The 15,641-nt window shown below is 29.1% G+C and overlaps 1 protein-coding gene and 1 long non-coding RNA gene across 2 annotated transcripts; one reads left to right on the top strand and one right to left on the bottom strand.

Moving 5' to 3' along the window:
- Nucleotides 1-204: 204 nt before the first annotated feature.
- On the bottom strand, nucleotides 205-15,121 carry LOC132914678 (corticotropin-releasing factor-binding protein). The gene is made up of 7 exons (XM_060973990.1): nucleotides 14,804-15,121; nucleotides 4,664-4,754; nucleotides 4,305-4,465; nucleotides 3,233-3,446; nucleotides 2,442-2,620; nucleotides 1,743-1,851; nucleotides 205-1,238 (listed from the first exon to the last, which is right to left on the bottom strand). Exons 1-7 carry the CDS (start codon nucleotides 14,918-14,920, stop codon nucleotides 1,108-1,110), a joined length of 1,002 nt encoding a protein of 333 aa, XP_060829973.1. The 5' UTR covers nucleotides 14,921-15,121; the 3' UTR covers nucleotides 205-1,107.
- On the top strand, nucleotides 9,947-14,566 carry LOC132914691 (uncharacterized). Its single transcript, XR_009659649.1, has 4 exons — nucleotides 9,947-11,736; nucleotides 11,823-12,024; nucleotides 12,431-12,746; nucleotides 13,650-14,566. It is a non-coding gene; the product is annotated as an uncharacterized LOC132914691 (long non-coding RNA).
- Nucleotides 15,122-15,641: the final 520 nt, after the last annotated feature.

The following is a 15,641-nucleotide window of genomic DNA, read 5'->3' as shown; positions in this document are numbered from 1 at the left end:
TATGTAACTAATAAATTGTCTATTTCTATTATTAAATAATTTTTGGATAATTAAATATCAAAATTGTAATTCCATCTCATTAAGTTAATTTTTAGATTGGTTTCAAATGAAATAATTTATTTAAACAAACAAGCATGTCATTTATAATAATAAGAAATCCTACTATTTCTATAAATCTATCGATAATAAATAAATAGAGCCCGATGAGTGAGTAACGTTTATTCAATTGATTCGTTAAAAGCAATTGGCACGTTCCAACCAATTTTTTCGCAGTCCCACAAGAATAAAAACTCGAGGCCTTTCTCTCATTACTTCTAAGCCGCTAAGATTGATCTACACATTCAACAAGTATTTAAATCCATTTATCACAAATCTCACGACATATCAAATCATCAATTATTTAAGAATTTAGAATATATTGTCTATGAACAAAACATGCTTTTTGTTCTCCTTTGTATTACAATAACAAGGAAAGTTACCTAACTATTAATTTATTAAAATATAAAAATAATGAAAAATCAAAATCTATATTTTCTTCTATCTTAGCTACTTTATTTATATTATTTATATTTGTTTGAATATATTATTTAAAAGAACTTAAAAGGACATAAAAATTACAGAAGGAAAACCATTTATATCTTCTGGTATTTTTGAAGCACCAATGGCTAACTTTCACCCCACTTTTCTCGTCTATGTTGAATTTTGAAAGATACATATGTGGGATGCTATAAAATTCTATTTTTTACAGTTTTAAAATTAACCAGTATTTAAATCAAACTTTCTATTAAATTTATATCTAGATAACTTCCCTTATTAATGTAGACCATTAGGATTCTTAACTAAAACGACACCTCCCAATAAAACACATCCCTCATACCTAATCTAACTAAATGATATAAATATAATAGGAAACAAGGATCCAAGTATCTTTATAAAGACTACGCAAGTGGAATATTAACGAATAATCAAGAGACTTGGCGAATTGTGTTTGCAAAAATTTTTCAAAAGACACATAGGATTTTGATGGATTTGATAATAAATACATTCACAATAGAGTTTCCAATCGTTTCAAGCGTCGAACATAATAAGGTTTACGAGCTAACACGGTTAGATGCTGAGATTCGCGTCGAGTAATTCGTTCTTGAGAGGCTGAACTTGCACTGTCACGGAATTCTCGTAGAAGCCACTGGATACCAATCGAACAGAAGTTACACCGTACTCCACCAGCTCCCGATAATCTGAAAAACAATTAATAGGGTAATTATGCCGTCTATGTTTCTTTGAAAACTTTCCCAATTTTGACTATTTGACTCTAATCTTTTCTTCGACGTTTGCTTAGATAAAATAATAAAAAGTACATTTCATAGTATCTTGAGTTCCCCTGATTCAAATTCCTTGTTTTAGTGATAAAATAAAGGATCCAAAACGAAGATCCAAGTCAAACAGCTAAAATTGGGAAAGTCAGTAAACTGAACAATTACTTGATTCAGAATTGATGTATGCAGTGGAGAGTAGAGAAAAGTTTAAAGAATAAAAAGTACAAAAAACAACACAATTTTCAAAAAAAGGTATTATAATTGAGAAACACAATTCAATTGTGAATAAATATAATATAGACGACTGTTATCAACATGCTAAGGAACGTTCAACGGTAAATAGGTTTATAGTTAGCTTGTGTGTGGGTCGTCACAAAGCTTCTGATTGAGATCGATATTAGTGCTAGGAGTTATTAATCGTATTACCTGGTTTAGAATCTATTCCGCAAATAGAATCAATTATCTGAACTTTGGACGTGTCCAGGCCATCGCTGCCTCCAATTATCACTTGATCGTGCGGACTGGTTTCATCGCACTACAAATCAGTATTTAATTAGTATTTTCCAATTATAACATATACTCGTATATAACATATAAACAATTACATACATCAAAAGACCAGCAAATTTAAGAGAACATAGATAAAGTATAAGTCTGAAATACTACATTATACGTTATATTAGGTTGTCCTATAAGTTTCTTTCATTTTATAAGGAAATAATAGATGCATAATATTTTTTGTTTTATATTATTTTATTGAATTATGTAATAAAATAAAGGCAAATTTATAAATATTAAAAATATTAAAAATAAAATTAGGCATCTATTATTGCCTAATAAAACGAAATAAATTTTTGGGACAACCTAATAATACTATACAACTATATTGTCTATACTATACTTGTTAGAATTTTGTTTCTTCCGCGATAATTGTATTCACAATATCTACTAAATCTTAAAATCTGCTATAACTTGAAATTAGTACGTTTATTATTATATTTATTATATCTATTCAGCTGCAGTTATTATGTTAACCATCGCTAGTATGTTTTTTTATATTTACTTGAAGTATCTATAAAATATAGAAAAATACTAGTGAAGAAGGACAGTCTAAATGTTACGAACTTTTCGTAGCGTTCCGGTTTCAGTAGTACGAGTGGCTCCGAGGAAATTCGAAACCCCAACGCCAAGTGCGATCACATGTACAGTGCCTGGATAAAGTGCGACGTAGGTGCAGTTAATACGCCGTCCATAATTGCGTAGCGTGTACGGTTCGTCTACGCTCGCTGCCAAAACATTGCAAGCTGAAAAATTATCAAAAAATATTCTTTCTTACACTGTGTTAATAGGAAACTATTATTGAAAATTACAGTAAATTTTCATGTAACAATTTTTAACTTTTGTAATTTAGATACCAGATTTATAGATAATTTAGATACTAAAATATATTGAATATAATAATACTCAAGCAAAAGTAACTCATCCAAAATGTTCTCTTTCAAATATTTAAAATTTCAATATATTGTGAAATACAATATTGATACTAAAAATAAGTTAGTATATTGAGAATTGTATTGCACCTTTATGTAATAATTACAAGCAATACCTATTTCAATGTAAAGTAGAAAATGCAATTCTCAAATTTTTCATTGCATATGAAGAAGGTCTCTAAATATTACAAGATTTAATTCTTGCAAATTTATGAAATTATTAGCAATTTCTATAAATTTATATTTCAAAACCTAAAATTGAAATATTAATCTTCTAAAATTTTCAGTTTTAAATTCATTCAAATTTCAAAGTCATTGATTGCCATAAAACAAAATATCTTCAAGAAATAAAAAAAAATATTCAACTACTTTCAACTTCAAATTTCTGATTTTATATGAAAATAAATTGGTCGACGTTTGACTCACGTCTAGGATTTTTTAAAAATTTGGCGAAGAGCGTGAATCCTTTCCCGGGCTTTGGTATTCTGTATCGGATAACCGCTGCGTTCTGTGAACTTGTGAAGCTCCTCTTCGCACCGATATTTTTACCACAGAATTCGCTGCTTCTCTGTTTCAGCGGCAATCGATGGTCCATTTCGCTAGGGAACACTTCACCGTTTAATTCCCAGCCATCGACGACCTGCACGATATAAAAATACATTCTGAATGGACTGTTGTCACGGCACAGTGATGCATTGGAAAAACGTATCTGCTGCAATGGATACATACGAGTAAAATACACGTTTCTGTATTCGAAAAACTAGGCGAGGATTATCGAAGGGAGACTGAAACTGTAGTACTATACAATAACCTTCACTATATGAAATGTCCAGTAATAAATATAGTCGAAAATGAAGAATTAAAGGATTACGTCTTTCAAGTTTTATTTCATAGCTATGGATATTGAAAGATTGACTATATATACTATATAAAGTGTTCAATAACAGGCATAGTTAATAAGTGCCTCTATGAGCCAAAATAAATTAAAAATGTAGAATGACAAAATTAGGTTTGAGGTTTCGCTTGTTAGCTATTAATACTTAAAGATCGAACACAATGCCCCTGACGCGCGGCAGACTTCTTTGCAAGATCATATGTAGGGCAGCCTAAGCAAAGGAGCACAGATTATTATACGTACAGTGGTGAATATAACATACATATACATATACTAATATTATAGTTTGTAATTGTTATTCTGAAATGTTATATTCTTTTTTTTTGTTTTTGAATTGAATTGTGTTTTTCTGAAATGTTATACGTATCTAATTATTATATCTAATATATATATCTAGTATATATAGATATTATATATTTAATATATAAATATATTATATTGTATTATTAGTATGAAACATATAACACTACACTGTGTAATATCTTATACCTGGGTTTTGTTGTCTAAATTTATTTTATTCTTTTAATTTTATCATATAATATTTAACCATCACATTTGCACCTTGAGGTCGTAAATAATTAACATTATGTTGTATTTCCTCACCGAAATCAATCCACGATGTTCACAAGGTATGTCAAAGGTGAGGAAGTTAATTTCTACTTTTTGATCCGGTCCAGCTAGGAAGAAAATTCCACAAACCTCGTCGTCGTCAGTTTTTGAGGTATATATGAAAGATCCTGGCTCTGCCGTGATAAACATACAGTCTGTAAAAGGGTAAGATAATCTTTGATTTGGAGAAAAAGATTGAAATAAATGTAAAATGAATTTCTTAATTCAAATTAACGGAAAAAAACCAAATCAGGGTTTATATAATTGATAGATTATAATTGATAAATTCATAAAATATTTATAATCTTGTCCATTCATTAATTCATTTGATAAATGCAAAACAGATTATGTACCTGTGACAGGTTTAAAACGCGTATAAGAACTTATTAAACCATTCTTCAAATCCTGTCGATAAAAATCCTTTGAAAAATGTTCTCCAGCAACCTGGAAAAAAAAATAATTTTTTTTAGAAAAAATCTTCCTAAAAGATTGGATTCGTTATTTTAAAAAAAGTTTATCTATCTCAAAAGTTTCAGATAGGTTTTATTTATTTGTTTAAAAAATTTGAAGCAGTAGAGATCCCATAAGTCTTCCGTTTGTCAATTTCTCCAATTGTATTTTTATCTATTTGTCTACACCTCCATCAGAAATCTAAAAATTCAATAGCCGCTGAAATTGATTTTATTGAACGTGGGAATCAAAAACAACCAACAATGCAATTTTTGTTTCAATCTGAAAAAAGTAACTGGAAGAAGTTAAATGTTCAACCTTCATCTTTTAATTTTTAATTTATAAATAGACTTTCATATTTTCCATTTCTATCATTTAGATAGAGATGAAAAATAATATTTCAAAAATAAAAACTTTAGTAATACATATACATATATGAGTTTTAATAAACAAGCCAATTACACCCTAAGCTACCATAAAAGCAGAGAAATATAAAGAATCTCGCACAAAGAAATACATTTTCTGTTAAAAGAAATGAGTCTTTGTTCCTTAACGAACGAAATGCTATTCAGAATTTTCTATTAGTAGGATTTCTTTTGTAAGTTACGTTGCTGACGTTGAAATCCATATATAATAACATAGAAAAGAATATTTACGACCAATCGATGAATAACTGATATTTGAAGTAGACTAGGAGAAAATCTAACCCATCACGCGGTTGCCTATGGAAATATCTTTATCGACAGGCGGATATTACAGCATGATTGTCATCGGTGACGACAATTACTATTGTTACCAGCCATCGACATTCCTCAGAAATGTAGGAAACTTGTTAGAAACTATGATCGAGTATAAAACATTGATCGATGTTAAAAAATATTAGAAAAATATTACAAAAATTTAATTCGTTAAAGCACAATGCAATCTTCCCTAAAATCTAAAAATATGTATGTTAAAAACAATGTTCTTTTCCTCTAAATTTTAACAAATAATTACACCATTATTTTATAATATTCATTGATATCAACAAATATTTTGAAAATTCATTTCTTCTTAAGAAGACATAGTCTAACTTCCCTTAAAATTTAGTTAACAATTTCCTATGTAAGATAATAACATCTTTTGAAGAAATATTTGGAAGATTGTACTCTGCCTTTTCTTAAATTTTAATAGATAATTGTACAAATATTTTTAATTAACTTTTCAGGGTTTTATAAAAAAAGTTCGCGACAAGAAGAGAAGGATATATGAAGATATTTTCATAACTGTGAAAATAGAGGTTGATTGTTGGAGGGCATAGGAAGAAAAGCGAAATTGCTTTTCCTCGGTGACAATTTGTCGATCTCCGATGAATTGCAAGGAATAAAGTCTCGACTAAAGGAAGCATTAATGGATAGAGGGAATTATATTCCCTGAGGGACTGTTTCACGATTACTTCGCCGTGGTGTAGCTGGATAAAATTCAGTGAATTGACTACCCGGCAGCCAATAACAAAGGAACTGGTGGCCTTCGAACAAACTTTTTATAATCTTAATCTTCCTTCGTATAAAACATCTCAGTGTACTGAAAAAAGTTTTCAATATTAATAAAGTAAATATCTGTATTGTTAAAACATATTATAACATAGCTTGTAATACAAATGTTATAATATTTGTATTATAGAAAATTGAATATTATATTTTTTAATGTATTGAATTAAAAAATAGAAAATTATGATATTAATATCAATTGTTATATAAAACTATTATAATATAAATGTTATATCATAATACATATTTTTATTATAAGAAAAGAAATACCATATTCCTTAATATAAGGAATTAAAGATTATTATAACATTGTAATTCTAATATCAACTATTCCATACAATGTCTTATAATATTAAATTTATCTTGCAAAATGTAGATTATATAATCTCTTTTTTATTTTAGAAGAAATTTTTAATGGATTATGTAAGAGAAATATCGAATTTCACATCGAATCATTAAAGGAAAAGATGGAGTTGGATATACCGGAAACGTAATCGACAGTTGTGCGATCTATTTAGATTTACTCGATATGTTTTCTGAAGATTTAATACTATGATATGAATTTCAACGTCACAAGTAATAAAAGAAGGAAAATACAATTTATGACTGATAATTGATTAACATCAGAATGCTACGAATCTTTAATGTATCCCTAAATACTAGACTGATTATTTTACTGTTTTATAAAAATTCACATTTATATTCATATTAGAATCATGTTAAATATTAACCCTTTTGCCAGTTTTTCTTTCAAATATTTCCCTTCATTTTCAAGTGGAATATTTTTACGATAAAAAAAAGTTATGGCATTGCGTATTTCGCATTCCACTTACTATTACATTTTACATTTAAAAATAGTGGTGGAAAAGGTTACGCCGAATGATTTGCGTAATGTTAACGTTCAAATATTTAAGAGTTAGGGGTCACGAGAATAAATGGACCTTACGATATCCATAACATTCCAGGAGCCACGATAAACCTGGTAAACGGCGGTATTTGACCACGCGATTCTTTCAAAGAGTCGACACACCAATTTCCTTTTTATTTCCAATCCCTGATAACTTACAGATTTTCGACTACGAGGGGATTCTCCAATGGGTTTGACGAAACTTATCCATTCGACACTGATTTTCTGATTCTTCAAATCGATATTTCTTCTTACTTTTGTTAACACTTCATTTGACTGCCCCTTTTTCATTGAAATATCTGCTCTTTCAATACTCTCAATATTAATTTTTTCTCATTACTGCAACATGTTTTGACGTTCCAATTTGTCAGACCCTGAAATGTCTTTATTTGTTAGTATTTTGCATTAACTTCTTTACTTTCTGATTTAATTACACAATTCCTTTTCTATTTATGTTTTTTAATTTCTATATTTCTTACTTAATATAATTCTTTAATCAGTAGAACTTTAGAACTCTTAAAATTCTTTCTTATATATCTTTTTAGAGTTCTACATTGAACTTACAAAATTCTTTTTTATTTACTTCTTTCTTTAATTACTATAATTCCATTGTACCATAATTCTTTATTATTGCAATTTTAGACTCTGAAATTCCTTTTACGAATACCGTTTAACTTAATTATAAATTTTTTATCTGTTTATCTTTTTATTTATTATAATTTTTCCTTACCATAATAATCTCTTTACAGTATTCGAAATTCTTAATTTCTTAGGAAGTTAAGATAGGGATTCACTCTGTTTTTTCTATAGACATTTTTTCCAATTCCAGTTTTATCCACAGTAAATCATGTTTCGGAAAGACATCGCCAAAGGCGAAGTCCTGGAGTGATAGATTACTTCCTATTCTATAGCCATTGGTCCGGAATGGACACTGTCTATAGAACTAGTAAAGTAACAGAGGGGCATGAACATTAGGAACTTCCGAAATCAAATAAAGTTACTACTAACGGTTTTGTGGAAAGTCAGCATTAGTGATAGTTGACTGATTCTACAGGATAAGATAGTGTTCTGTTCAACTTCAGGTATTCTGAGAGAGATCAGTGCCTGAATGCATCGTAGTAGGTAGTAGAGGTCAAGCTTTGGTAGAACACACCATGCACTCGAAGAAATTGGAAGCGTAGAAAATTAATTGTAATTTTCATGAAAACATGCCAACATTTATCTTTTCACGAACATCGAGGATCAATGCTTAATCAGGCACAATACTGCCTGTCGACAAGTGTTTTGCGGTGTCTTCAATCTCGAATCGATTATGCTTTAATAAAATATATAAATTTGTATAGTAGAATAATTTCGATTAATATTTTTTTAAATAAAATGATATATGGTATATTTAATAATATTTGATCATTTATAAATAGACTAAATTAATATTTTAATTTAATTTAATAATTAATAATTCGGAAGCAAATTGTTCATAACCAAACTACAACGAATCATAACGTATAATAATTGTAACGCGAATTATAATATAAATTGTTCATATTTTCATATAACAAATTATATACTCTTGTATACAGTATACTTTTATGTACTGCACTGTAGTTTGTACTTATGTACACTTGAATACAATATATACTTATATACAATTACTTGTAAATATAAACTACTTGCATATTTATATACAATACGTATAAGTAAGTTACTATAAGTTAAGTACTATTATATATACTTATAACTGATACATACTTGCATAAGTAATAATTGTATTTCAAAACCAACTGATCCATAACAAATTTTCATGTATTACCAAGTTGTTCGTAACAGAATGTGTAAGTAACAATTATAATTCGAAAATTATTTACAACAAAATTGAACGGTAGTTCTGATTTTTCCATCATACTTTTGAAGTTAATAGTCTTTCCTCGAACCATTATTCTCGATCCTCGAAACACAACGATACACAAGCTCAATCGAGGGAGTCATTTAAAATATAACGCGTCACTGATCCTTTCGATTTTCGATACTCGTGCATGCATACGTAACCTAAATCACTCGATGACATAACCTTAAGCCGCTTCTTCTGCTTTATACTGTTCTTTATATAAGGGCAAGAGATATTTCATGCTCAAAAATTGACTACCGATATACGGGATACGTTGCGATATTCGGAACTTTTTGAGATTGCTGTAATAAAACATAAAGCTCTTTATCGACCTGCGTGAGGTATCCAACTTAATGTGAATATGTGTCTATCCTACTGTGTTTATTTCTTATATCGAAAATGATCTTCGGTGAAAGAGAATATATATAGTATAGCAGATTTTTAATATAAATAATAAAGACATACAAAATTATTAGCACAGACCAAATTTTTCGGAAAATATAGGTGAAATTTTATGTAAGTCTTATAATCTTTAGTCTATCATCTAAAAAAGTTATAATCTACAAAATGCAATCTTTTTATTAAAGTCTTTTGTAAAATATGGTTTTTATTTTTGAAATGGTGAAATGATACATCACAGATCATTACTGTCAAGCATCTATGCAATAAAAATAAATGATATATAATACATAATGAATTGCTACCATTGAAACATAAAATTTAATTAAGATAAAATTGATACAAGAATTGATTCTAGAATCATTTTGACACAAAACCAAAAAAATAATAACTTTAGTCAAATTTCCTTTCATACATAAGTTATATAATGAGATATAATTGTTTTAAACATTAAGATCAATATTATTCGATATCAATCGATATTTCCAACTGTTGCTTTTAATATACATATTTAAACTTTAAATTCAAAAGTTATATTTTACAAAGAGATTAAATAGAGAACCGTTTTTTTTTTTTAATTTATATCAATTTGTAAAATCTGTGATCGATTTGTGATAAAATCGATATTTTTCAAATGTGTATTTTTCCAAGTTTATACAAATCTATAAAATACGAATAGATTTATATTCATATCATTATATATAATAACATTTTGTATTTCGAAAATGTGAATGATTTTAGTCGATGACGTGCCATTTGATAGATATCCTTTTTTGCCAGTTGTTGTACGTCAGAATCGTTTTTCAAGTCACGAAACATGACTCGATTACCATTGTTACACGTGAACCAGTCGCATTGCTAACGATTTACGATCGAGAAGTACATAATCGTGATACAAACAACGGAACAGCCGCGGTAAATATTTGCGATGACACGGATTTACCTTTTGCGACGAATATTATACCATGAACCAACTTCTTTCATGTAAATTGTACGAAATTCAATCGGAACTAATTCTTCCATTCTCTTCCTTTTTTTTATACACAAATGGATGATAATTATTAAATTGGTGATTTTTATGTACATACATATGTATATATCTCTATAAACATGATTAAAAGTATGGAATTTTAATGGAAAGTTGTATCCACCAAATATTATAGTAAGTATTCTATTTTGGATATTTTTTATATTTTTATATATTATATGGTTTGTATGCATTCTTGTTCCTTCAATTAAACGCGTTAAAATCTGTGGTTTAATTCTACTTACACTACTATACACTACTATAGTATGTGCATAGTATATGTAGTATTCTACTTACGCTATTATATTTTACTTTTCTTTTTTTAGATTTTATATCAATCTTTTTCTAGGTCACTATATTATTTTTGGCAGATAATTAGGTTATATTAGTATATACGCAAGTGGTAAGGAAATCTAAAAAATATTTTGGACTAAGAATTATGTATTTTTAAATAAACAAATAATAAATGAAGTTCAATAAATGTATACGGTTAATAGCCAATGTATGCACATAGAATTTAGACTTTTATTAGTTGAAGTTTACTGATGTATTGTAGCAGATATGTGCATTGTTTAGTAAATGAATACTAATTCACGAACTAACGATAGGTTATGTAAATATACATACTAGAAATAGTAAACATTTTTACATTTAGTCAACATCAATCAATAAAAGTATAAATTCATAGTTCAAATAAAATCGTGAGAATCGTACAGGAAGTTGCCAGATTAGTCAAGTACGAAACTAATTAATCATAAAAGTATACATTTTTTTACTCTGTCAACATTTTTATTCTTTGACTAAATGTAAATATCACTAAATCTTTAAATGCATATATTAATTGTAATCAAAATACAGAATTAAGGAAGTATTAAATATGTTACTAGCTATTACTAGGTTAATCAGATAAAGAACTATTTCGATTTAAAAATTGAACCGGTACGAAAACAGAAGCATTTTCACGACATTTATTTCAGTATATTTCTTTGTATTTTCATGCAAATGGCAAAACCGAATTGTCCTCTAACCACAATTTATTTGGATTAACAAGGTTTGTACCATTTTACGTATTTCACGTATTTTTATATTTTTCTACATTTCCGTTTCATTAGCAACTGTGAAATTAAAAGGAGAACAATTGCAATATTTCTACGTTTATTTCATCTTTTTGTTTTTGAGGATTACGATGGAAATTCAACACTTTATAACCTCGTTAATTTGCGTTGTGCGTAAGTACGTTGCCACTCGATTTTTGCAAGTTACATGCTCATGTTAAATTGCGTTTGCACTGACAACAAGCAATTGCACTTTGCAGGTCGCCAGAGTTGCCTGATAAGCCACCGAAACGCAGAAAAGATCACAGAACACATCCGCATTGAAATCCTCATTGGGACAAAGAAAATGAAAAACTGAATGAATTAAGATGAAGTTAATAACGACGAAAATTAATCATTAGACCGTAGATGTTTATAGAAATCCATATTTTTATAGTGGTTATAATTAATGAAGAGTTGAATGTTAGTATCGTAATAGCAATTAAAGAATTGAATGTCGATATCGTAACAGTAATTAGAGAATTGGAATTTAAATAGAAATTTATTGCTTATATGATGATTTTAGATATTACGTATTAATGTGCACTTTTTATTCCTTTAAATTTTTCACAAAAGCAGGAAAATTTAATGAAACTATGTTATTCGAAGGTAGCATAAATATTCCAAATGTAATACTTGAAGTAATTATGATAATATTTAGTGAGTGAAGCAAACCTCTAGTTAGATTCTTTCTTTTTAGTATTATTTATAAAAATAGGAATTTATATTCAATCTATTAATCATATATCGAGAAACTCGAATCTCCAAATATATAAATAATTCTCCAAAAATCAGGAAAACCCTAATTCTTATCATTGTTACATTTCAGGTCTATCCGGAAGTGAGTAACGTACAAGTTCCGTTTCGTCCGGTTACGAAATGTGCTACGATATAAAGGGAAACACTCGATATTTGAAGGTGATTCGTCATGAAGTTTCATTAAATCCGAGAGATTTAACAACGACATCCTTCTTCGTTAATCAGATTACCGGTCTCTAGTTTGCTTCACGGTGCGGAACGAAGTCAAATGGAATTGTCTTTGAAGATCAATGTGTAACACCTCGGTTCTATGGTCTTTGGAGACACCTCGACGGTATGGAACATGAGCTTTTTGTATTCTGAAACGGATCTTGAATGGAAAGAAGGTCGTAAGAGCTGACGAACAAACTTTAATTGGAATCCTCTTGAACATTTAACATTTCCTATCTTATTGTTAAACTTTCGACTTAAATGTAGTTTACAAGTCCCTGTGGGAATTCTGTAGAACAGACCCACCTGGAGGATGTCTGCATGTTATTGTCAAATGAAAAATGAAAAGTTTCTTTATTTAATAAATAAACCAAAGGCAAAAATTAATATGCGCCATTGGTTTTTTTGTAAATCGATAAAAAGATTATTTCAATAAAAACATATTATATAAATAACATTATTCGAACATAAAATAAGTATTAAATAAATTGAATATGGGACAATAACATTTTTTTTAAACATTTACAGTTTTTCTTTGTTAGGTGACAAATATTGAATTTTCAGTAAACGTTATATTAGAAGATTGTACCAGTCATGAAAAAATTCTTGGTATTCGTTTATTATACATTATTATATATGTATATTAATTTTTATATACCGGTATTATATTCATTTGTAGTATATAATCTAACAAACACAATTCAAATAATGATTAACGCTATAATAACAAGTACACTATTTTATACTTGAATAATTACGAATATACGTACGATAAACGAGATGAATATGCAATGAATATACGAATTACGAATATGTATATATGTATAATATATGTACAAACTAGGATACCGAGTAAATAATGTGTTAATAATGTTAATTGCTTGTCATTACTAATTGATTAGTTTGTGACATTGCTCGTTGAATCTATGGTGGAACTATTGTGATCCTATTGGTGGGACAATTTACAAATTTATTAAATTTATCTCTTTGTTCTATTTATTATCAATAAATAACTAATAAGATGATAATTCTAAGTTGTATTTAAGTTTTTATTTTTAACTGCGTTCTTTTCGTTTCAGAAAGAATATGGGTGGAGAGCATTGATATGAAAGATGAACGATCACCCCTATTTTGGAATGGAAAGATTCACCTTTATTTTTAATTAAAGTGCTGGAAACCCGTATCGAAAGCTCCGAGGAAAGCGGAGAGAAAGGGTTACTGAGACCTTACATGTGGTGTTTACTTTGTACTACTCGTGCAACTAATTGCCATGACAAAGGGAGGGAAATGTAACCCATCGTCGACCCGAGTAATGATCGATCAAAACTCCATTATTGACATTCTTTTGAGTAACGCGTGCAACAACGATGGAAAACCAAATTAAAATCATTTGAATATGATTATCTTATTTTCTGAATGGATGAAAGAAATATAATATGTACGCAAGTACATAGAAACAAATTGATTGCTTAGATACTGCAAAAATGTTAGGGGGAATTAATTGTTATTTTATAATGGTTATATTTATATACGGATAAAACTCGTCTGCTGTATACTCATTTCTGGGATACAACGGAAATAGAAACAGTATGTTTAGATATTTTTACTTCTTTCAGACATCAATTATTTCAAAGCTACCATATTTCACATCAAATTTATGCGTAGATATTAAATGTTAAGTAGTATTATATTATAAATTTTCATGAAATATATTGTATAAAGATTGCAGGAGACAAGTGATATATAAGTCATGTTTTCGTTCTCTTTTTTTATAAGTGAGCAATTTTAGAATAACAAAACGATTTTATCTGCATTTAAATTGTGTTTAAAATACAATTCTAAGTACCAAGAACATTTTTTGCTTCGTTCCTGCATTAAATTAGGAGACAAAAGTTTGCAAACTTTTGTTTTCACAAGATCTATGTTTTTGAACCTAACAAGTTATTCTCTTTCCAATTAATTAGATATACCAAATGATATTTAATGTGGTAAACGTAAAAAAGCGACAAATATAGACTTATCATATCTTTATGTGCTCTTCATTTAAATATCAAGTGACATTAAAATCATTCAAATCGCGAATATCAACTTTCCACGTTTTATCTCCTGTGATCTCATAAACGTTATTCAATAAAATAAAATATGATACATCTAGCTGCATACAATTTTCCAAATGTCCAATGCTCGTTATTCAAACTATCACAACATCTTCAAACAACATAAATCTCTTTACCTGTTGCTGATAGCGTTGATAATCGGCGTTTCCTTTGATTACAGCTGAAGCAGCGTTGAAAACTGCAACGAAGAGGAGCAGCCTCGCCAAACAATATACTGGCCCATTCAGAAACATGATTCCCCCGGTTGAATGCGAAGAAACCGGAAGTAAGTGTTGTTGAAAGAAGAATGGAATGGTTTGAAGATGATTCGTTGACGTTTTGAAAAGTCGTGTCTTTTGTCACTGGTTCGTATTGTTATAACGTACGGGGGGAAAACTCGTGGAGCTGGCGTCAGGACAAACTGGAGATTGTGTGGCGTCGCGACGCGCGGCGTCCCTCTTATAGCCGCTAGTCCAGCCCGCGATTCGTCCACGCTGCGCATCCCCAAACGCTTGCAACTGCCGACGATAACTCTGATAAAACAGCCTACGTACGCCTGCACACCTTTCTCCGGTGAGTCGAAGACCTTCTGTGTTCGTTAGAGGAGGCTGCATTATAAAACAGAATGATAAAGGCTATATAATTAAAAGAGAGGAAAGTATTTTGAATAAGGATATTTGGAATGTGGAATTTTGGAAGATTGATAGGAGAGAGAAAGTTGCAAGAAATGTTATTTGGCAAATAGAATTTTGGAAATTGAAATATAATAGAATAAGAAAATGAGGAAAATAGGATGAGAAAAATGAGATACATTAAGTAATATAAGATGTATAAATGAAATTTAGATTGATTGGGGTTAGTTGAGATTAACAAATAAATTTATACGTATATAGTTCTAAGAATAGTTATCTCTAAAGATAGGGAGGAAATATATAATTGCTGTGTTTATATTTATATGGAAGGTTATTCTCGAGA

The sequence above is a fragment of the Bombus pascuorum genome, chromosome 15, assembly GCF_905332965.1.
Source record: "Bombus pascuorum chromosome 15, iyBomPasc1.1, whole genome shotgun sequence".
Taxonomy (NCBI): Eukaryota; Metazoa; Arthropoda; class Insecta; order Hymenoptera; family Apidae; genus Bombus; species Bombus pascuorum.
This window is presented reverse-complemented; position numbering and strand designations above follow the sequence as displayed.

What these genes read in the sequence shown, in the direction of transcription:
- LOC132914678 (XM_060973990.1), bottom strand. Translation starts at nt 14,920, where the DNA reads ATGTTTCTGAATGGGCCAGTATATTGTTTGGCGAGGCTGCTCCTCTTC. An exon ending in AACATCGTGGATTGATTTCG is followed by an intron (nt 3,447 to 4,304) that starts GTGAGGAAATAC and finishes TATATCGTGCAG; the next exon opens with GTCGTCGATGGCTGGGAATT. An exon ending in AAACCGGAACGCTACGAAAA is followed by an intron (nt 1,852 to 2,441) that starts GTTCGTAACATT and finishes ACTGATTTGTAG; the next exon opens with TGCGATGAAACCAGTCCGCA.